Below are 24,909 nucleotides of genomic sequence, written 5' to 3' on the forward strand. Positions count from 1 at the left end.
TTGTTTATTTTTTCTCGAGGACATTTATTAATTCAAGACACGGAAATTAGAGGCCAAGCAGAAAGTAGCGGCCTGGGGCTTGCGTCAGTTTCTCTGGGCTGAAGGAGAGAGGATATTGTTTGGGGCTGCCAAAGGAGCCAGAACTTGAACCAAAATACAGAGAAGTGATCTGAAAATTTTGCGTAGAATTTTATTTCGAGACTCCCAACTCTTAAAGCTGTGTGTGTGAAGCTTCTGCTGCCGAGCAAATGAGTAAAGTGCAGCAGCTTGGAGGCTAAATAACTGAGAAAAGATTTCATGATGCTATGGCGAGAGATTAAAATTCAGGATACACAAAGGTGAAGGGACCCTGATAAACACTCCAGCCTTTCAGTTAGTGCCCCAGCGTGGCTATAGCATTCTGTATTGCGTAAGGGTAAACCAAAATTCCACCAGCCCTGTTACGTCCTGAGACCCAGTGTTGAGTGGGTCAAGTTCATCTTGTGCTCTGCCTGCCAGAAGGGATTAAAATCCTCCTCTCTGGAGGAGGACATCATTATTTAGAACGTGTATAAATTTTTATATCCAGTGTATATCATACATTCAAAATTTACAAGACGTGAAGAGAAACAGAACCAAGCAACTGAAAGCCAAGGGGAAAAATCAGATAATAGAAACAGATCTGCAGGTGACTGATTTTGGTACTGTCGGATAGAGGACTTCAAAATAAGTAATTTAATATTTGCAAGGAAAAAACAATGTGAGGGAACCCCAGAAGTCTAGTACAGCTCCTGGAGAACTCAGTCTATCTTTCAAGAACCATTCTTTGATCATTTTGACTAGATGTTGGGGTTGCCTTTGTCTTCATTCAAATTATTCCAGTATCTTAAATGTGACAAAAAACCATACGCTCCAGATACACACAGACATTTACTGATTTTTTTTTTTTTTTTTTTTTTTGCTTAGGAAGCTTCACCCTGAGCTAACATCTGTTGCCAATCTCCCTCTTTTTGCTTGAGGAAGATTCACCCTGAGCTAACATCTGTGCCAATCTTCCTCTGTTTTGTATGTGGGTCACCGCGACAGCATGGCTGCCAACGAGTGGTGTATGTCCGCACCCAGGAACTTAACCCACGCCACTGGAACGGAGCACGCTGAACTTAACCACTAGGCCATGGGGCCAGCCCCTGACACTTACTATTTTTAAAGCTGAGACTGCCCTCAAATATAACCTATTTCTCAGGCCATACCAGCATTAGGATAAAAATACGATTACCATGAAAATCACAAAACAGTATTTATTTGCCCCTGTCCACATTACATCAGGTGAAATTTAGCTACTCTTTTTTTTTTCCATACATGTAATTTATATTCCTTGAGCATTTTGTGTCCTCCCAGAACTTTTCATATTATGTCTTGTAAGAATCCACCCCCCGCCCCACGCATACACACACATACCGCCATAGCTTATGAGCTGTGAGAACTTTTACATAGTAGCCTCCTGAAGTCTCTCTAACTTACTGGATTGCTAGCATTTGAGAGTAGACATTTGGATATCATTCTTTCTTCAGAGCTCACTAATTGACTCAGACTAGTGGCTCAAAGATTAATGAATTAATTGCATTCTTGGGCATTTATCCCAGAGAAATGGAAACTTATGTTTACACAAAAACCTGTAATCTATACGCAAATGTTCATGACAGCTTTATTAGTAATAGCCCCAAACTGGAAACAGCCCAGGTTTCCTTCAATAGGCAAATGGTAAGCAAACAAATTCCATATCATAAAATGTTACTCAGCAATAAACAAGAACAAACTATTGATACCTGCAGCAACTTGAATGAATTGAATCTCCAGGGAACTGGGCAGAGAGGAAAAAAAGTCAATCCAAAAGGTTACATACTATATTATTCCATTCATATGACATTATTGAAATGACAAAGTGATAGAAACAGAGACGAGATGAGTGATTGCCAGATGGTAAGGATTAAGTACAGAGTGGGAAGTTGGAGGGTGAGTGTGCTAAAGAGCATAGGAAGGATCCTCGAGCTGATGGAACTGTTCTGTATCTTGGCTATGTCAATGTCAAAATCCGGATTGTGATGTTGTACTATAGTTTTGCAAGATGTTACCATTGGAGAAACTGGATAAAGAGAACACAGGAACTCTACATATTATATTATACAATGGCGTGAGTCTATAATTATCTCGAAATAAGTTTAATTAAAACAATTAATAGGGCCGGCCCCGTGGCTTAGCGGTTAAGTGCGCACGCTCCGCTACTGGCGTCCCGGGTTCGGATCCTGGGCGCGCACCAATGCACTGCTTTTCCAGCCATGCTGAGGCCGCGTCCCACATACAGCAACTAGAAGGATGTGCAGCTATGACCTACGACTATCTACTGGGGCTTTGGGGGAAAAATAAAAATTAAAAAAAAAAAACAATTAATAAAAGAAAGTTAGATCAAAGGTACAAATTTCATTTACGTATAATCCTGTTTATGCTTCTAACAACTGAAAATTAAGTAAATATTTTTCAATCTTCTCTATTCAGGTAACAAAAAACAATATTTTCAGTGGAAAATATGGCCATATGTGGCCCATCCAAAATTGTTTTTCCACCGTACCTAATTCACATTCCAAAGCAGCTCTTGCTTGTTTGGACGACTTGCTCTGCGATCAAAATGCTACTCAACAGGGCCGGCCCCGTGGCTTGGTGGTTAAGTGCGCGCGCTGCGATGCTGGTTGCCCGGGTTCGGATCCCGGGTGCGCATCGAGGCACCGCTTCTCCGTCCATCCTGAGGCTGGGTCCCACATACAGAAACTAGAAGGATGTGCAGCTATGACATACAACTATCTACTGGGGCTTTGGGGGGAATAATAAAATAAATAAAATCTTTAAAAAAAAAAAAAAAATGCTACTCAACAATCAAGGTCTCATTAATTAAATACAGTATTGTTAACTTCAGTATTCTTCAAGTACTCCATGAATTAGTTCTGAGAACAAACATGCAAATTGCTCTATAGAGGCTTATTTGTTGATCAGCTCTATGCACTTATTAATTTTTATTAGGATTCAGCTGTTTTTATTTTAATAAAACCATATGGAGAAAAAACTCAATATATTTTTTTATATAGCATTTTTTTGAAGACCCTGAAGGAAAGATTGAATTACCACCATCACTGAAAATTTATTCCTGGAAACGTCCACAGGATTTTTTAATTAATCGGGTAAGAAATAGTTTTACTGTTAAAATACTATGGGATATAATATCCTAGTTATGAAAATTTTCGTTTTTAAAACGATATAAGGTAATTTTTTTCCTGTGGTATTCAGTGAGGAAATGTATTTACTTTTTGGCATTTAACTTAGAAATAAATGTTTCTCAGTATATTTGAATATTTCTTCTGCTGGTTTCCAAGAGAATATTGAAATTTTGTTTAAAGGCTCCAGTTTTCTTCTTCTTCTTCTTTCCATGATGTCGAATTATAGCCTAAAATGTTGTGAGAAGTTATTCCTTAATTTCTGACACTTTCCCCTTTCTGCTTCTTAGCTGGAACTTATGTGGCGTGAAGGTCTGTTTACTCTAGGGTTTATTGGCATTAATTTCCAGCCCAAGAGATTTGCACTTGGATCTCTCTATTCTAGGGGTTCTTGAAGCATTTTCCAAGAGCCACCTTCATTTCTGGACCCCATGCACAGCCACTTGAGTCATATTGACTGGGACATTGCCCGAGAAACCTTCATTTTAAATAGCACTTATGTACACTAAAACTTTAGACCCACTGGTCTATCTTCCTAATAGTTATGTTAGTTTGAATATATTTGGTGTTTTGAAGGATTTAATTATCACGAATGTCTTTTTTCCCTTCTTGACTCTCCTGCTATTTTCATTTAACTCAGAAAACCAGTAGGCTAAATTAGTTACTTAGTGCTAATCAAATGGTTGTAATGGAGCTGGTTCTTCCATGCATTATAGAATCCACTGCATCTCTGTTTCTGCACAAAGTGCTTTTATTCCTAAAAGTTTTAGCCTTTATATGCATGGCTATCAAACACAATTTATCCACCATATTTTCCAATTACTGTTACTATTTGAGAAAGTCAGATAATTCTAAATTCAAAAATATTTACCAAAATGAGAAAATGAGAAGATACATCTCTATCCATCACAGTATTTATTGAATGCCTACTTGTAAGACATTTTAAATAAAAGAAATGAAATATACATGAACATTAAATTACTTATAATGTTGGGTAACATTGACATGAAGAATATAAATTCTGTGATGTTAATATAAAGCACTTAATATTAATGTAGCCAGCCCTGATGGTCTAGTGATTAAGATTCCGTGCTGTCACCACCATGGCTTGGGTTGGTTTCCCATCAGGGAACCACACCACCCGTCTGTTGGTTGTCATACTGTGGCGGCTACATGTTGCTGTGATGCTGAAAGCTATATCACTGGTATTTCAAAGACCTTTAGAGTCACCCATGGTGGACAAGTTTCAGTGAAGCTTCTAGATTAAGACAGACTAGGAAGAAGGACCTGGCAACTCACTTTCAAAAAAATTGGCCATGAAAATCCTATGAATAGCAATGGAGCATTGTCTGACGTAGCGCTGGAAGGTGAGAGGATGGTGCAAAAAGACCGGGCGGGGTTCCACTCTGCTGCACACAGTGGCGCTAGGATTTGGAATTGGCTCAAGGGCACTAACAACAAATATTAATGTATTATTAATAATATTCAGGCACTGCTCAGTATAAATGCAAAGTTTGCATTCCATGCAAATAAAGGACATGAATTCCATGAAGTGGGAGTGTTGTAAATTTGAATAAGTAAAAAGTTTTATAAACCATTTCTCTTTTTATTTTTAGAATACCTTAGTTCTGACGGATACATTTGTACTAAAAATAAATTCATTCATTGTTGTTGATGATACTTCCACCTACATTTATTATAATGCTGCCATCCATCTACCTCTACTCTCCCTCTGCACTGACTCCTTCTCTTGATCCATCGCGCTGTAGTATGGACCAGAACTGCCAGAAGTCAAAAGTCTAGCTAAGTAGGAAAGTCTTAGAATAGCGTTTTTCAAGTTTTAATGTCCAGGTCCACAGTGATAAATACATTTTACATTGAGACTCTTTAATTATGGACACATATAAAGTTTAGATAAAAGTTTTACAAAACAATAATGACCTTTCTGTGTGAGATTTACTCTATTCTATTATATTCCATATATATAGTCCTGCTCCATTAAAATGATTTTATGAATCACTAAATAATTGCAACCCATGATTAAAAAGCACAGTCCAGCCTAGAAACATACCCCAGAACACTCTAAGCAAAAGATGAAGTCAAAGGGCATGACTTAAATCAGAGAGAAGCTAAGTTATTAAAAAACTTAAAAGCCTGGATTTAAGATGTCAGAATCAATATGGGCCATTCCAACCAAGGAATTAACAAGCCCTGATCACAGAGTGAGGGATCAGATCTATTTATTTCTGATCACCAGATATTGCTGGCCCAGGGCCTTGAGTGTTAATTATATTGAACAGATGTAAAATGTCTGAAGATTTATCTTGCCCCAGGTATAGGCATAGGGAATGGAAATGCTAAAATACTGTTGTAGAGACCTCCGCCTTAATATTTGCTGTCTTTTACAAGCTGTCAGTTCCTCCTTTTCATTTGTCAGTATGTGACTATTAGGTAAAACCCTTCAAACTTTAAAATAAGGTGTCCAATACTTATTTAATCTATAATTAATCAATTATAATTAATTGATCAGTTTTAATCAATTATAATTAATCTATAATTAATCAGTTTTAATGCACAGTGGTGCTTGCTGAAAGGTATGGGCATTTTAGAAGTGTTGCATAGTAATGTCAAACCAGAATATGTATATATAAAACTTACTATGTTTATAAATTATGAACATAAGAGTCAATTCAAGCTTTCAAGGTAGTTTTAGGTAGATTTTTCTCAGACATAAAACAATATTTTATTGACTTTCAAGATGCTAATTGTATAGATGATTGAGGATAATTGATGGCATTAGTTTCCATAAAAAGTCTATTTCACTAATCAAAACCATTTTTATGTTAATTTGATATGTTAAATATATAAGCTTGATATGAATTGTAACTTATTTTTTAAAACTGTTACAAGTTGTGTTTTCCCCTATTATGTTTAGTCCTTGCTGGTCTAAATATATAAAAGCAACTTCAATTATATTGCAATGAAATAATGACCATCAAATTAATTTTTAAAAAAATAACAGGACTTAAAGTTGGGCAAAACTTTAAAAGCTGTCACAGCTTGTATTTTTCATGCAGGATGAAGATAGTTTTCCAGCTACCAGATGTTAACTAAGCTTCAGGTTTAACTTGAGTGGTTAATTTAAATTTCAAATCACTTTTTAAACTCTCAGTTTGTATATGTATGCATACTAAGTTTATCTACATATATTTTAAAACATTTTATTTGTATATTAAAATACGGTATTTTATAGGCATTACATTGTTAAGTTAATGTCGCCTACTTTTCTAACAGGGTTATCTTATGAAATAATGTGCCTACTTTTTATTTCTTCTAATTTCTCTGGTTGTGAGAAATGAAATCAGGTTTGGCCTATTTACAGCACATGAAACTTGATTACATTAAGCAACATTTTCTTTATTTTTCCTAAGGAGTAATATTTATTTTTGTTTTCTTAATTTTATTTCAGGTTCCAGTAGTCGTGAAAAATGAAATCCTGTTTGACTTGTTCTCAGCCAATGAACATTTGCTCTGCAGTGAGGTGTGTAAGGCAGTATGAGTGAAAGCCTCGTTCTGGCGGGCCTTCTGGCCCTGCTTACACAATTCCCAATCAGGTTCAGTTCTCCCGGGCCCTCCCTCAATTTTGGTATAACCGAGCATTTTATCCGCCAGACAAGAGAAGCCCCTTTAATTGGGTTTAGCGTGCAAACGGCGGGAAAAGGTTAGGATTCACACTGCTGGTGCCCCTATTCTCCACCCCGGGGAACTGGTTTCTCACAATCTGGGCATTTCTCCCCCAGACTCATGTGCCTAGCAATTGACATAAAGTCGCTGCCCCTCTCACCCCATGTCCAAGATTTGCCCTGTGTTGTGATATTGTTTGATGTGCTAATGTGGGGAAAATCATGGGGGACAGTTTGATTTCAATACCTCATTGAAACAAGCCAGATTTTCAGCACAGCAATCCTACTCCCCAGGGGGACACACCTCCCCAGGTCTCCACCCTGGGTTTTATCCATCAAAAGCAGACCTGTTCCACTCCTTTAAGGTAGTTACATCAGAAACAGGGACCTTTTGATTATTTTCTCCTAAGCGCCAGTCAGAGGAGTGGCGCATAGTCAATTATCGATTCAAATACTTTGTCTTTCTTGTCTTTACCATCTTGACCAATATTAAAATCAGCATATTTATTTCTTCCACCAGGTTGTACTGATTAGCATAAAATTATCTCCAGATTGTTTCATATGATAAATTTTAGTCTAAAATATACTTATTTTATGAAGACTAAACATACATAATAGTTTCGCTGTCCATTTTTCAAGGGAAGAAAAGTAGAAAACATTCTGTAGTAAAGTTTTCAGATATATAGGATGATATCTGATTTGCCTTTTTCAACTTAACCAAACTTTAAGAAATTTCCTAGATAATGCAAATTAAGGAAAATGTAAATCTTATGAAGTCAGTCTCAAGTATTTAATCTCCTTACAAGCCAAGCAGTAAAACATGAGATGAATGTTTCAGAAAATCCAGTAGTATTGAGGGTAATAATGGCTTTACTTAACACCCACTGTGACCCAGAGATTTCTTATACATCGTTTCTATTCCTCACAAAAATGCTGAAAAATAGATAGTATAATCTACATTTAACAGCTGAAAAACTGCAATTTAGAGGGCTGAAGTGACTTGTCCAGGGATCTGAAGGAAGATTCAAGTCCTAGTCTCTATTTCTGCTCTGAGGCTCAGCTGAGCCGGTTAAAAACACTGCAAGTTTTGGGCTGGCCTGGTGGCATAGAGGTTAAGTTTGCGTGCGCTCTGCTTTGGAGGCCCGGGGTTTGCAGGTTCGGATCCTGGGCATGGACCTATGCACCGCTTATCAAGCCATGCTGTGGCGGTGTCCCATATAAAATAGAGGAAGATGGGCACAGATGTTAGCTCAGTGCCAATGTTCCTCAGCAAAAGAGAGGAGGGTGGGCAGATGTTAGCTCGGGGCTAATCTTCCTCAAAAAAACAAAACAAAACACTGCAAGTGGGAGTTTTCCTCGGAGCACTTCTGCACCCACAGATCCACACATACAATATGAGACTTAGAGTATATTTAAGTGTAATTTTAATTCTTTCATGACTCATTCGTTGTCTAATTGTCCTATTGACATAAAAAGGATCATTTCCTTCTCAAACTTCTCAGCATTTCTAGAAGAGTAGTTATTTATAAAAAGTTAATTCCAAAATAAAATCATCATTTCTCTCAGAAGCACTCAGTCTCTCTGTCTGTCTCTCTCTCTTGCACACAGACACACACACACACACACACACACAGAGCTGAAATGAAGGTCAAAGTCAAATGGAAGTCAATGTCAAATCATTGACAGTTGGCTTTGGAAGGCAGCTCTAGGTTAAGAGTGTGTTTAATATTACACTTTTTAACTTGTATTGTGACTGTATTTTCTGAAAACAAAACCAAGACCTATGATTTTATTCTGTAGGTCAGAAATCAAACTGTAGAATACATTACCTGTAGAATTTAATATTACTATTGGAAATAGATTTTTGACTGGTTTTCCCCTAAACTACAGTGCCAACAACTGAAGAATAACTAATTTTAACACCAATGGTTTTTGTCTCTAGCTGATGAGATGGATTATCAGTGAAATCTATGCTGTGTGGAAGATCTTCAACGGGGCTCTTTTGAGCAATTATTTTAAAGGGACTGCAGGGGACCCTCCTCTTCTCGTCTGGAAGCCCTGGGAACACATATACTCTCTGTGCAAGGCTGTGAAGGGTCACATGCCTCTGTTCAATAGCTATGGAAAGTATGTCGTGAAACTTTACTGGATGGTAAGTTCGTTCATGCACATGCGCATTAAAACTCATGTGTCTTTCATGTTTCAAGTCTGACCTGCTGTGAACTAGGCTAATAGAAGATGACTCAGTTTACACAGGCTATCAGTCATGAAGCTACTGGGGAAATATCCTGCCTATGTAGTTTGGAATTAATAAGAAACACATTTGTTTCTCCTGCGATCCCAGTCCCATGTGCTTTTTAAACTGATTCTCTTTGGAGCACGGAGGGGCAGCCGTCTGCTGCCTCTGCCCTCTCAGGCAGGTGGGCTGGGTAGCAGGTGGATGCACAGGGCTGTCTTCCTACTTCTATCCTCTGTGATGTGACATCAGGTCATGGGCAGGAAGGAGAGCTTGAGTGTGGTCTGGTCCTTCTCTCCTGGCACTTGCTGCTACTGAGGGGCCTGATCCCATACGTTTTTTGTCCTAAGCTTGAGATTTGTTTTCGTATTAACAAATCTTACTCTGACATACAAAGTTTTTACCTCTGTCTGAAAGGAAGAAAATGGGGTAGTAGGAAGTACAAATAGAGATTTAAAAATCCCTTAGTTAATATGACAAAGAAGACTCACGCCACATTTAGCAATGCTAGATTATACTAAACACCTTTGGGTTTTTATTTTTTTTGCTGAGAAAGATTAGCCCTGAACTAACATCTGTGCCCATCTTCCTATATTTTGTATGTGGGTTGCTGCCACAGCATGGCTGATGAGTGGTGTAGGTCCGTGCCCAGGATCTGAAACCGTGGACCCAGGCTACCAAAGTGGAGTATGTGAACTTAACCACTAGGCCATAGGGCTGGCCCCACCTTTGGGTTTTTAGTAGTGGAATACTCTTTCTAAAGGTCCAAAGTCACAGGAAGGACCAGCTACATGATTTGCAGAGCCTCTTGTTCAAAAATTATTACAAATTTCAAGAGAGTGATAGCAGCACTTTAAACCAAGCATGGGGTCCTTCTGAGTGTGAGGTCCCAGGTGACTGCACAGGTCACATACTCATGAAGCTGATCCTGGTCACTGAGAAAGAATATTCTTGAACATTTGAGGGGCTGGGGAAAGTAGGAAAAATTAATCATTCCATTCAATATTTCTAAGAACATGACTTTTCTTTAATGAGCCCAAGCCATCTATCTTCCTGGGATGGGAAATGCTGAAAGGCCAATGGTTAGGAATTAATAGGATCATTACAGAAGGAAGGTAAAGGTAAAAAAGATAATCTTAGCCTCTGATATTCAATATTTTGTTTTTTTGATACAGCAAGACAGGAGAACTTGAAAGTCAAAACGTTGTTAGGAAAGAAAATAAATTCCTAAATTCCCTTATCTGCATTTACCAATCAGAGGGCAGATTTGGCAGACTAGACTTGAGAAATTGAAAGTGTGCAGAGAGGACTGAGAGAGAGGATATGGCAGTAAGAAGGTGGATACACAGTCGATAGAGTTGAGGGCTTATAGAAAGAAGGTAATCAGGGGAAGAGTGAGGGGGTCAGATGCCTGGGTATTTGGCCCCAACTTCTGCACATTTCCCTAAACTTGAGGAGGGAGGGAGTTCAAAATTCTTAGGAATTTCAAAACGGCATCAGCAGAAGATTAAACCAACCCTGTTAGTTTCTCTCTTCTCTCTTCCTGCTTCCTGTCATCTTTCCTTCTTTTCAAATTTCCTTCTGGAGAGGGGTCAACATCTATTAACACTACAGTCCATTTTGCAAAGAAAATGTGATTTATTTCTCTTTAACTGTCCTAATTCCTCACAAGCCCAAACTCACTTGGATTCAGAAATTTAAAAAAAATCTATATCTTTAGTCCAATTTGGAAATCTCGGTCTGATCCAACCATTGAACTTGTCTCTTTAGATAATGCCACTCTTGAGGGAAGAGGGCTAGGAGTGTGGCAGTGAGAGAGACTGAACCTCATGTCCAATGGCTTCTTCTGGTTGCGCATTGATTTCACCTGAGGAATGGCTTGTTGGGGATGCTGCTAGACTGTTCAGCACAGAGAGACAACTGGTTCCATGTGAATTATTTTGGTAGGCAATTTATTGGCACTCATTGCTGAAGTACATGGCCATAGTCTTGCTCACTGAGACTGAGAGGAAACTTTGCTGGCCCTCAGCATTTCCAGATCTGTTGTTGAACCACATGGGCCCTTTAGAGTCCCTTGCACACAAAAGGAAAGGACCACATCCCTCAAGATAACAGACATGTAACATGTCATGGAACGAATATAGGTGAAGATAAAATGTGGTAATTATGTAAAAGAACCTAGCAAAGGTCCTGACAAACAGTAGATTCTTAACACTAATAGTTTCCTTCCTTCTTTCCTTTATTCTTTGATTCCTTCTCTCTTTCCCACTGCTACCTCCTACTATGGAAGCCAAAGAGATGAATCATTCCTCTTCTTGCCCCTTGGTAGAGCTGAGGGAAAAGCATATGATCAGTTCACTAGGTGCTCACTTGCCCAACAGTGGTTCTTTTGTGTGTGTGTGTGAGAGGAAGATCAGCCCTGAGCTAACATCCCTGATAATCCTCCTCTTTTTGCTGAAGAAGATCGGCCCTGAGCTAACATCTATTGCCAATCCTCCTCCTTTTTTTTCCCCTTTTTCTCCCCAAAGCCCCAGTAGATAATTGTATGTCATAGTTGCACATCCTTCTAGTTGCTGTATGTGGGACGCGGCCTCAGCATGGCCGGACAAGCGGTGTGTCAGTGCGCGCCCGGGGATCTGAACCCGGGCCACCAGTAGCGGAGCGCGTGCACTTAACCGCTAAGCCATGGGGCCGACCCCCCAACAGTGATTCTTGAGCGACGATGTGAGGATGGAGGGGATCTACAGTGCTGGCTGGCAATGCTCTGACTGCTTCTGCAAAATGGCCTTGCTCTGCTTCTTTTGCCCAGACTTATTTAGTTTCTGCCTTGTTTTGATTCTCACTCCTCTAGTATCCCATCAAATCTGTACATCCATTATATACTTCTTGAACTGCCTACTTATAAAGCAGGTTACTTCAAGTTTTGCTATGGAATTGTAAGTATTCTTTTATATGTTGTAGATAATAATACATGTGGGTGTAGAGGAAGTGATTTTGAAATTCATCTTTTAACTTTGCATCTTCCAGCCAACTGAGACTTGTGATTTTTATGTAGTCGATTATGTCATTGTTTTGCTTTACAGAATCCAGGACATTTTTGTCATTTAAAGTAGGATATCACTATCTCGAGAATATAAAAAATATTCTCCCTTAATTTTATCTAGTATTTTTTAGACTTAAAAAAAATTTTACTGTTTGGGTCTTTAATTTGTTTGATCTACTGTGAGAAATAAAGATGTGGTTTATTTTTTCTTCCAAAATCTCAGCCAGTTGCCCCAGCATTATATATTGAATGTGCTACCTTTTACCCTCTGATTTTAAAAACCACTTTTATGGTACATTAAATTCCAATATGATCTTGTATTTGGTGCTGGACTCTATTTTCTTCCACTATTTTTCTTATCCTATTCAAATACCATATTGCTTTAATTATTATGAACTTATAGTTTGTTTTGATTTTTTTAGGACAAAATCCACCTAATACTCTTTTGTTTCAGTGTTTTCTTGGCATATATGTTTTTCGAATAAACATTTTTACTGGTGTTTATCTCTGAACACATATTTGTAATTATTTATCCTTTATTCTGTGTATAAAAGGGTTCAGTCTTCATCATTGGTTTTTTCCTACTACAGCTTTGCTATCTTTTTTTGTGTGTGTTTGAGGAGATCAGCCCTGTGCTAACATCTGCCAATCCTCCTCTTTTTGCTGAGGAAGACTGGCCCTGGGCTAACATCCCGGCCCATCTTCCTCCACTTTATATGGGAGGCCGCCACAGCATGGCTTGACAAGCGATGCGTCGGTGTGCGCCCGGGATCCGAATTGGCGAAGCCTGGGCCACCGCAGCGGAGTACGCACCCTTAACTGCTTGCGCCACCAGGCTGGCCCGGGCTTCGCTGTCTTCAGTATTTTATTTTGATTCATCTTTCAGTCAGATGGAGTATGCATTCTAGAATTTTATTCACTTAGAATATATATCTAGTATATTTTGGGAAACTTTGAATATTACAATTTTTCTGTTTTCCTTTCTACATGATTGCTAGATGAATGATAATGTGGTTACATATGGAATACTTGGATAATAAACTCTTTGTTTTAGAACACAATAGCCAACGCCTGAGTATCTTCTGGTGTTAGTGTTACAGACACACATTCTGAGGCCTTTCCTCTCCAGCCTACCTTAAACCCTGGTGCCCCCATCGCCGGCCCATGCTTCATTTTTGTCCATAGCACTGAGAATGGAGCATCCAGAGCCCCATCCACTTAGTGTATTCGTGAGTGTATGTGAAAATATATAAGAGGCTGTTACCCTCTAGATGCTTTCTTGTTCCAGGGCTTTTGCTTAAATATGTATTTCTTATATTCGTATACTGGTCCAATCTGCCGTTCTTTTCATAAGGTAAATACACAAGCCAGATTACTGTGTTCCCCTGCTAGTCCTCCTCTGCTTTGGTCCATTCTTCAAAATTGGAATAGTAGTCCTCAAAAGGGTACAGAAGAGCAATGACAACAGTGATAATAAATAAATAGATGGATGTAATTTTTAAAGGGCAGAAAACAAGCACTTGGCTGTCTCAGAGGCTTGGTATCCATGTGATAGAGAGGTGGCTGCCTGGTTTTTGTGTCAGTAGAAATCTGTGCTCTCTGGGCTGGGGGTGGAAATTTCTACCTAGTTCCCGAGTGATAGGGCCAAGTCAACACCTGTGTGCGTATTAGGTCTAGTAAAGGATTAAGTAAATTCTTTCTGACAAGACGAATTATATTGTTATTTTTCTTCCTTTCTTGTCCCTTTCCAAACATACACAATTTAATTTATTTTTTTCTCTTCCAATTGTAGCTCGGTATTTAAATGACTATCCTTTGCTTTTCACTGCAAACCATGTTCATCAAAATATGCTTTGTTACCTTGTAATACTTGACTCAGTATGATATACTGGAGACACATCTTCTGCCCTACATTTATTTTCCTTCCTTTGTCATGTCTTGTACACCTTCAGTCTCCTCCCCACTGTTTTTCTTCTTCAATTTTTCTTTTTCTTTTTTTTTTTTTGGTCAGGAAGATTGACCCTGAGCTAATATCTGTGCGAATCTTCCACATTTTGCATGGGGGACGCCGCCACAGCATGGCTTGATGAGCAGTGTGTAGGTCCGCGCCCGGGATCCGAACCTGCGAAACCAGAGCTGCTGAATCAGAGCGTACAAACTTAACCACCACGCCGCCAGGCCGGCCTCCTTCTTCAATTTCTTGATGCTTTCTTACTTTTTTCTTATTGGACCCTGGTTTTCCTTTTCTGCCTTATTACAATCCTCCCTCAGTATTCGAAGGGGATTGGTTTCAGGATCCCCACAGATACCAACGTCCGGGATGCTCAAGCCTCTCCTATAAAATGGCGTAGTATTTGCATGTAACCTATGCACATTCTCCCCTACACGTTAAAATCATCTCTAGATTGCTCATAATACCTAATGCAATATAATTGCTATGTCAGTAGTTGTTATGTACTGTATTATTTAGGGAATAATGACAAGAAAACAATCTATACATGGTTAGCTTGGAGGTAACCACCGTCGGCCTTTCCGTCTGTGGTTGGTTGAATCTGCAGATGCAGAAACTGTGGATAGAGAGGCCCGGCTGTACATATTTCCTTCTCCCCCTATCCTGTTGTCCCTTGAAGCCTTCACCTGAATCCCTGCTTTGAAGTAAACCAACCTCTCAGAGCCTCTCTGCATGACGTTTAAAGTTCACCTTTTCACACCAGCATATCATTTTCCCCATAAAAGTCTTCCCACCATTTCTGGTTTGGATTCTAAGTAAATAGTGTCAAGGTTCTTTGACATCAGCCAGGCAAAAAAAATTAGTGCATAGCATAAGGAACAGTGTCATAAAATAGAGAAATTTTCCCTCTTCTTTTACCTGGCAGTGATAATGCCGCTCCTGGGTACTTGCCAATTTCAGTATCCCTCTGGCTCCTTTGAAAGAAGCAATTCAGATATTACTATCTCTCCGCTTGAAGTATGGATTGTTCTTGGCAGCCTTTCTCTGAGTGTCCCAATGCTGTATTTGTCTCTGAATAAAGAGAGAACACACACACGTTGGGACCGATAATTTGCCCCAGTCGCCGTCAATCAACTGATATAAAAAATGTATTAGCTTTTGTTTATGATTGACCCTTGACTTTTTTCTCTTTTTCGTGAGGAAGACTGGCTCTGAGCTAACATCCATTGCCAATCCTTCTCTTTTTGCTGAGGAAGACTGGCCCTGGGCTAACATCCATGCCCATCTTCCTCTACTTTATATGGGATGCCACCACATGGCTTGATAAGCAGTGTGTTGGTCCACTCCTGGGATCCGAACCTGCGAACCCCTGGCCGCTGAAGCAGAGTGCGTGAACTTAACCACTACGCCACCAGGCCAGCCCCTAAGCCCAATATTATTGTAGAATTCAGAGTTTCTTAAACTGTGGGGTGCAGAAACCACCAGCATCAACACCACCTATGGTGCTTCCTGTGCCCCAACCCAGACCCCCTGAGTGGAGGTCTCTGGGCAGAGCCCACATCGGCATTTGAAACAAACTCTCTCCCACCCAGTGACATTTTTGTTCTTTGAACTTGAAGAACAGTGTTTTCAAGATATATACCATGACAAATTATTTTTCTATCATTCATTGATTTTTTTTCCAAAATGGAAATGTTTTTATTCTTATTTCATCATTATTAGCATCATCTATGCTTTTAGTAAAACAAATTCAAACACTATTAAAATGTTCAAAGTAGAAAATGAAAGTTCTCTATGATTCTACCTACACAGACAAACATTTTGATGGTATTTTAAAATTATGTGGTGCTAACACAGTAAACTCAGTAAAAAACATCCAATATACATCATTTATGTGCAGTAATAAAAAATAATAAATGCAAAAACAATTCAATGTTCTATAATAAGGTCTCAAATAAATTATTTATACTTATATATCCATATACTGTTTTATTTTTTCATAACTTTAAGGAGGCAACCAACCAATGAATTAATATCAATGAATCAAAAAAATGCCAAGAAAATTGTTATAACTCTAGTAATTATAATTCTATAATTATAATAATTATAATCTCTATAATCCTATAAGTCAAATGATGTTTTATATATGTAATACTGAACATTTGTCCCTGTGTATTTATTTTGTAGCAGCTTTATTGACATAAAATTCACATACCATACAGTTTACCCATTTAAAGTGTACAGTTCAATGGTGTTTAGTAATCAAAGCGTTCTTAATTGAAATATGTTATCATTAACCACCTGGAAACAGGTGATATTTGTTGAACTGGTCTAACTTAAGTTCTGATGGCTGCTTAAAACTTCCCCTTCATAGGAATCCAGCCCCTTTAAAAATTTTTTTGAAGATCACAGTGTAGGAAGGGGACTCCTGTTACTATTCTGTTATTGTGGTCTAATATGCATAACATAACACTGAGCATTTTAGCTGTTATAAATGTGCAATTCAGAGGCATTGTGTATTTTCACGATGCTGTGCAATGACCACCACTATGTATTTCCACGACTTTTTCATCATCACAAACAGAAACTCTGTACCCATTAAACAATAACTCCTCATCCCCCTCTTCTCCCAGCCTCTGGTAACCTCTATTATCTTTTTTGTCTCTATAAATTTGCTTTTTCCAGGTACCTCATGTAAATGAGAATGATTCCACTTACAATTCCAGAATATTTGTCCTTTCGTATCTGGCTCATTTCACTGTGTATTCTTTTGGGTCATTTTGTTGGAATTAGAAGAGGGAGTGGCTAACACCTGTGCCTTTAACCCTGTCTTGTCCTACATCATCTATTAGGGAAGAAAGAAAAAGACATATAACCACTAAATAAGGCAATGTGAGTTCAGAGTTACAAGTGTCATACAAAGAAAACATCTTTCACCTTTTTCCTCCTATCTGTCTGGGAAAAATATACTGTTCTTTGGTTCAAATGTTACCGTCTATGAAGACTTCCCCCAAGCAAAATTAGCCACACTTTCCTTTCTGGTCCTAGAGCACTTTGAACATATATTTTATATGCTTTGCATATATGTGCCTTCTCTCACTGCACTATAAGCAGTTCAGTGGCTTAGGCCATAGTTAGGCAGATCTTTGGGTTCACAATGCTTCCATCACTGCTGAAAATATTTCTTGCAGAAGAAATGAAGAAATAAATTCATAATAAGATTTCACATGTAAAACCAAAGTTTAAAAAAGCCTTTGAGTTCACAATCATTAATGTTATCATTTGTCTCAAGCTTTTAATTATCAAGTAATAAGCATACAGGTAAATATAATGATTTTATTAAAGTATTAATTAACTTCATGTCAAAAAATTAGCTCTTTAATTAGGAATAGGGGTAATATGATAATTGGAGGTATAAGGTCACTGAACCTATCAGGATAAACAATAATTACCAAAGTTATATTTGGAGAATTTGCATTATGACTATATTAAGTTATTTAATTTTGCCCAAACTCATCCATGGTTGTGTAATGTTTTGGTTCTGCCATTTGAAACATTTTAATTTACTGTATTATGCAGGATGGGGCACTCAAGAATGTGCTTACAAGACCTCATAAATAATGACGCTATTGATATAGATAGGGATGTGCTGTAATTACATTAAATAAAATAATAAGCTAAAATTGTCAGCCAGAATACTTTTGAAAACCAGTATATCAGTCTTTCAATGTAAGAAGCTAACATAAAATTGTAAAACAGTTATGTCAGAAGTGTACAGTACTGTATGAGAGAAAATAATACAAATCATTGATGCTATATTCCTTTCTTTTCAATTTTAGGGTTGCTGGAGAAAGATAACTATTGATGACTTTCTGCCTTTTGATGAAGATAACAATCTGTTGCTTCCAGCTACAACCTATGAATTTGAACTCTGGCCAATGCTTCTGTCTAAAGCTATCATCAAGCTGGCAAATGTTGAGTACGTAGAAGGAGGGATTATCATTCACTTGTATAAAAACAAAAAGCAAACTACAACAACAACAATTATACATCTATATTGCACAGCTTTATTTTTTAAAAAGTAAATTAAAAAAGCTGTCTTTACAAACAATGTAAACTTTCTAATATAAAAATGAATATGCCAAAGTCACTGATTTGAAGTATTGGGTTTACCAGCAATAAGTTAAAATTCCTCCCAAGAAAAAAATACTGAAAAATTGTTCTATATCCAGTGCTCTCTTACTGTGAACGGAAAGTCAATCAGAGTAAATAGTGTTTCAGCTTAATAGGAGAAAGAAGTTATTTTGTAGGGGGACATATTGGTTCATGTACCTACTGAATAATGTATGCTGGAATCCACTTAAAGTTTTAAGTTCTGTATATGCAGCAATAATTTACTAATTTTGAAAAACCTGAACTGTTCCGAAGGATGTCAATGTATCTCTGATGCTTTTGTTGACATAGTCCCTTTTAATACATTCACGATGAAAGCTATTCATATTTCTTGAATATTCTTGTGAAATCTGCTTGTGTCATATTCCTTCTTGCCTATGCACCAACATATAAGAGACATGTCTGCTATGGTTATCTGTTAGCTTCCACTTACAGAGACTTGTGGTCATTCCATCCAGGCCCTCGCAATGCAAAAACCTTGGATGCTTGAATTGTAAATGCATGGCAACTTTGTATCGTTGCTCTGCAGGACAATTCTCACATACACCGCCCCATCTTCATTTTGATACACTTCTCCCCCTGCAGCCTGTCACAGCATCTCATTTCCAACAGAACACACCCACATGTTTTTTAACAGACCATTTTAGCCATTTGTTCACAGCTCAGCCTTCTCCCCTTTTATAAACATAGCAGTGTCAGTCAGAAGCCAAGTCTGCTTTTTGTGGATTTTCTTTTGGCCAGCTTTCTTTTTCTCTCCCGAGGCTCCACAACAAAAACAACCACTCCCACTGCCATCCTCTTCATCTCTCTTTTCTCCTACCAACCCTCAATTTTCTAGTGGGTATTTGCTTCACCCAGCTTGCAGCCCTTAATTTCAGTGCTTTCTAAAAAACTCAGCCGAGATCTTTTTAGGTAGCTGAATATCGCTAAGTATTCACACTGGTGACAACTATGTTTGTTGATTTTGAAAGAAAATAAGATTCCTAATATTCCTAATTCTCACACCTAACTTGGAGTTCTGAGAATTAGATCTGCAAGTCCAGTGAAGCATGAAATGCATGGCCTGGATAATTGGAGAGGCGTTTTATCTTCCTTAAAGCTATAGGTCGGTAGAATTTTCTAGCAACTAGAGTAATAGAATTATTCTTATTTTTAAAAAATAAATAAATCCAGCTTGGAAATAAAGGATCAGACTAAATGTAAGACATTTCTCAGGCTTTCTAGTGGAAATCTGCACTATGTGGTATAATTTATAATTGTCCATACATTCATCTCAGATTTTATAGTATATAGTGATTATTTACATGAGCTTTAACTTTCTACATTAAAAAAGTTAGTATATAGGGGGATGGCCCCGTGGCTGAGTGGTTATCTTCGTGCGCTCCACTTTGGCAGCCTGGGGTTCGCGGGTTCAGATCGTGGGCGTGAACCTATGCACCGCTCATCAAGCATGCTGTGGCGGCATCCCATATAAAGTAGAAGAATATGGGGACAGATGTTAACCCAGGGCCAATCTTCCTCAGCACAAAGAGGAGGATTGGCAACAGATGTTAGCTGAGGGCTAACACAGCCTCATAGCCATCTTAGAATAATTACTGAAGTCAGAAATATGAAAGACCCTGTTCTATTTTTAAAAGATCAACGCGATAGTATATTGAATACATAAAATATATATTATCTATATTTACATATTTTATAGTATACAATATGTATGAATATGTTTTATGTATGACATCAATATTAATTTACATATTTTTTAAATAAAGGCTATAAGCATGTTTTGTAAATAGACATGGAATTTCATCATTGGATCTAAGTGCTTTAACAAAACAAGTGATCTGGCTGTTGGAATAGTATTTCTTGTACTATAATGTATAACCAATAGGACCCCTACATTTGTGATTGCATTGCTTTTTATTAGAGATTCCTATTCCTTATATGCCTCTCTGTGTTTTCAAATTTTATTAACTGCACTACTGTGCCTTTGCTTTTTTAGCATCCATGCAGCAGAGAGGAGAGAACTGGGAGAGTTTACAGTTCTTCACGCACTCACAGGGTGGTTACCAGAAGTCATTTCTCTCCAGTAGGTTTGATCTTTAAGTTGCTTTATATTTTCTTGTTTCTTCTCCACTAAGGTTTCTTTAACTAAAATGTTCTTAGTCTTTAAAAAAATTTCAAGAAAGGTCACATTTTACAAAATGTTTGGGAGAATAATATTTTACAGTATTATATAAAATTCCTTGAGAATTTCAGGATAAATTCTGTTTCCTTATATGTACTGTGAATTTAATTCTTAAATATCTGAATTATAAATATTAAAACAATGTTAATTATTTATTATGGTAAAATATTTACAGCTGTCCCTTTATACTTATACAGCTATTACATTTATTCAGTATAGATAAACAAAGGCAACTTTTAACTGGCCACACATAGTAGGAAATAATTAATAATAATAAAACACCCCTTAGGCATTAGGCACTTTAATATATTATTTCTGATTAAAAACCACAGTCCGGAAAAGATTATTGTATCTAATCATCCATATGACCCCATCAGCTAGGTATATGTCATTACAAATGAGGAAACTGAAGCTCAGAATAGTTGAATTCCCCAAAACTGTGCACATTATACCTGGAGGAGATAGAATTTAAATCTAAGTCTCGCTGGATCCAAAGCCCACAGTCTTTCTGTCCTATGATTCTAGATATATAGAGATTGCTGATCTATGTCCAAAAAAGAGAGATCATTTAATGTAATGCTTACTTAAAAATTCACAAATACTTTTATTTCATACGTAAAAGTTATAGACATACAATTTGATTGTATTGCCATTGCCAGTGGCAATTAATCTGGTTAAGGTGCGTGCGTAGAAAAGAATTGTATCAATAGATCTGAACATATCAGTTCAGATGCTGATTTTTACAAGGAGATCGAATCCATGGTACAGTTATCAATTTGGATCATCTCTGATCTTTGGTTGATGTTGGAAAGCTATCATTCCCCAGGGTGCATGTTAGAGGAGATTGAAGACAGCCCTTATTAACTTGGATTCTACCATCTAAAGCATCTTTTCAGCAGGATAAACTAGCTATTGCTTGGTTCAAATAAAAATATTTGGAGGGAAAAGAATGGGAGGGTAGACATCCTCTTCAAAAGACCACTTTCCTGAAGGAGAGCTGATCTTGTCTTTTTATCTTAGGGAAAGGTCCAGATGGCACCTGGTAGATCTCATGGAAAATCCTTTTCTGATATCTAAGAGAAGAGAATATTTCCTGACATAATAGAGACAATGTTAGTGGAGAGAAGTAGAGAGAGAATGGGATTTACAAGTATGGACTTTTCTAAATTTTTATCTTCAGTGTTGATGGAATGCTTACAATTTTGCCTTAATTTTCCCTGCACAATAAAGGGATAAAAGTCAATAAAGATACCAGAGACATAAAATGATCAGAAGTCTGGCAGAGAATGGTAAAGAAACAGGAGATGACAATAATTCACAACTAGAAAATCAGTAAATTTTTTTTGTGTGTGAGGAAGATCAGCCCTGAGCTAACATCCGTGCTAATCCTCCTCTTTTTTTTTTTTTGCTGAGGAAGACCGGCTCTGAGCTAACGTCTATTGCCAATCCTCCTCCTCTTTTTCCCCAAAGCCCCAGTAGATAGTTGTACGTCATAGCTGCACATCCTTCTAGTTGCTGTATGTGGGACTCGGCCTCAGCATGGCCAGAGAAGAGGTGCGTCGGTGCGCGCCCGGGATCCGAACCCGGGCCGCCAGTAACGGAGCGCGAACGCGTAACCGCTAAGCCACAGGTCCAGCCCGAGAATCAGTAAATTAACAATTGTGAATTGTCTCTTGCTAGAATCATACAGTGGAATCATACGTAGAAGTTGAAAACGGTGTTCATATACTTTCATAATTATAAGTAGACCACTTTAATAATTAATAATAAAATTTTGAAGGATTTTAGATGTCCAATTTGCATGAATTTATGTTTGCTTATGAAATGCCTAAGAAAATGATGTAAGGGGAAAAGGCTTGAGCTTTGGAGCCAAAAGTATATAGCTATACTTACATTCTTATACTTTCCATTTCAAAGTGAGTGAATTTTGCAAGTCATGTAATTTCTCTGGGCCCCAGTTTCTTCATATATTAGAGGGATAAAATGATCTATAGTCTTGGGTTGTTCTGAAGATTAAGGGAATAGGTGAGAGTGTCAGAAAAAGTAGCTAGTGTAAGGTGAGACATAATTAGTGAAAGTTTCCCCTCTCTAATGACTTTTGTTAGGTTATTTAATATTATCTAGAAATATATATGGTAGTTAATAATGGACCTTTGGAGACAGGAAAAAGTCTAAAGAAGAATAAGAGAGACTGACACAGACATTCAAATTTATCAATTTTCTTCTAAATACAACTACAAAGTAAAAGCTACTATCTTTGGTCTATGGCATGATTTATAGGACTTTTCCTTGTGAACATTCTGCCACATTAATCATATAAATTTAAATTACAATTATACTATAAAATTACAAAGTTAACTTGCATGTGTGTATATATATATGTCATTTTAAATGAAAAGAGTATCATGAAACAATATACAAATGATTGTCCAGAAATGTTTAAGTTGAAATATGGGAGCAATCACCATCTGCCAAGGGTGCAGGCAGGGGTCAGACATCGCTTCGTGGAGAAAGTTCTGACTTGATCTAAGCCTTTACTCTTCGCTGGGTGTGATTTGAAGGAAAGGAAGGAGGGGCCGTTGAAGGCAGGAGAACAATATAATCAAAGCCATGGTATGTTCAGGGGTGGGATGTTTCTGTTACTAAGAAGGGTTAGAGGGCCGGCCCCGTGGCTTAGCGGTTAAGTGCGCGCGCTCCGCTACTGGCAGCCTGGTTCGGACCCCGGCGCGCACCGACCATGTTGAGGCCGCGTCCCACATACAGCAACTAGAAGGATGTGCAACTGTGACATACAACTATCTACTGGGGCTTTGGGGGAAAAATAAATAAATAAATAAATAAATAAATAAATAAATAAAAGAAGGGTTAGAGTGTTCAGAGAAAGCCCTGATGGGCTTGGCCAGTTGTGGTCACGGCTTTACAGAGGTCAAGGAGAATTAGAGTATTCACGGTTTTACAGAGGTCAAGAAGAATTGGAATATTAACAGTTTCAAACTTCCATTGACTACTGATTTTTTTCCATATGAAAATCGGGATGAAAAGTGTTTTGTGGCATTTCCAGCAAACTCCTTCCCTCCCACTCTTCCATAGGAAAACTAAAGAATGAGAGTGCTCTGTTTGCTCTCGTGGACCTTGCCTCTTATGTTTGCCTACAATTAGTACAGTTTTACCATTTGAAAGAAAAAAAAAACCTTCTAACTCTCCATATTACAATAGAAATACAGTCAATGACATGTCTGCGTGGACATTAGAAGCCTGACAATTTCAAATGAAGAGATGACTCTTTTCTTGGCAAACTTCTCTGATCTTGGTATATATAGTTCATTTGTGAATATAGCACTCCACCACCCCATACTTAAGCTTAACTATCCAAAAACTTATAGGGTGTCATTCTGTGATATCTGAATATTTCTTTCATAGCATAACGTTTTTTATATTCTAGGTGGGAAAAAAAACAAAAATAGGTTTTGAATTCAGAAAGATCTGTTTGAATCCTGACTCGATCATTTGCTAGTTGTGTGACTGCATAAAATTTACAACCTCGTAAACCGCAATTAGAATTGTAATGCCTGTGTTGCAGAGCTGTTGTGGGGTTAAATGCAAAAATAAAATATACTGAATGCTCGCTATCTGCTAGGCACTGGAGATCCAACGATGAATAGGAGGCTGTTCAGGCACTCAGGCAAGTCACAGATGCACGAGGAAACTGATTATTATTTTTAAGTCACCAGTTCACTTTGCTTTTTTTCTTCAAAGAAAATCTTAATGAGTGAGTGGTCTATACATACTGTTTTTATCTCCTCACCTCCCAGTAGCTGCTTGCCTGACTCGGTGCTTCCTTCTCCACCACACCAGTGAAATGGCTGTTCTTAAGGTCAACAAAGACCTTAACACTGAAAATCCAATGGTGACTTTCTTGCTCCATTTACTTGGCTTCCCAGTATTTGACCAACAACTCTTTCCTTTTGCAACACTTAACTCACTTGTCTTCCACAACAACACACTCTCAAGGTGTTTCTCTTCTCTTATTTGCTGCTCTTTCTCAGCCTACTTGGATGGTTCCTCAACCCCTGCACAACCACTGAATGCTGGTGTATAACAGGGCTCCTTCCTGTCCCATGACCTTAAATAACAATCTATTGGACAATGACTTTCAAGATTACATTGCCATGCCTGCTCATCTTTTCCTGCAGTCTATACTGTATTTATACACCACTGCTTAAATTACACAGCTGTGTGGGTGTCAAAAATTTATCTCAAACTGTAAATATCCAGAAAGAAACTCCAGATTCTCAACCTCCTAAACTTGTACCTTTCTTCGAGTGCCTCATCTCAGTACATTACACCATTGTTCACCCAGTTACTCAATCTGAAAAAAAAAAAGTAGGAGTCTTTTTTT

General features: G+C 37.9%; 1 protein-coding gene across 1 annotated transcript in view; it reads left to right on the top strand.

Moving 5' to 3' along the window:
* Positions 1 to 24,909, top strand: part of ADGB (androglobin) — a 174,620-nt gene that overhangs the window by 30,151 nt on the left and 119,560 nt on the right. Inside the window, exons 3-7 of the mRNA XM_058534238.1 lie at positions 3,117 to 3,209; positions 6,712 to 6,783; positions 8,868 to 9,077; positions 17,995 to 18,134; positions 20,325 to 20,411. Of these exons, the coding sequence (XP_058390221.1) occupies positions 3,117 to 3,209; positions 6,712 to 6,783; positions 8,868 to 9,077; positions 17,995 to 18,134; positions 20,325 to 20,411 (602 nt within the window). The remainder of the gene's footprint in view (positions 1 to 3,116; positions 3,210 to 6,711; positions 6,784 to 8,867; positions 9,078 to 17,994; positions 18,135 to 20,324; positions 20,412 to 24,909) is intronic.

This window comes from Diceros bicornis, chromosome 39 (assembly GCF_020826845.1).
Source record: "Diceros bicornis minor isolate mBicDic1 chromosome 39, mDicBic1.mat.cur, whole genome shotgun sequence".
NCBI classification, from domain to species: Eukaryota; Metazoa; Chordata; class Mammalia; order Perissodactyla; family Rhinocerotidae; genus Diceros; species Diceros bicornis.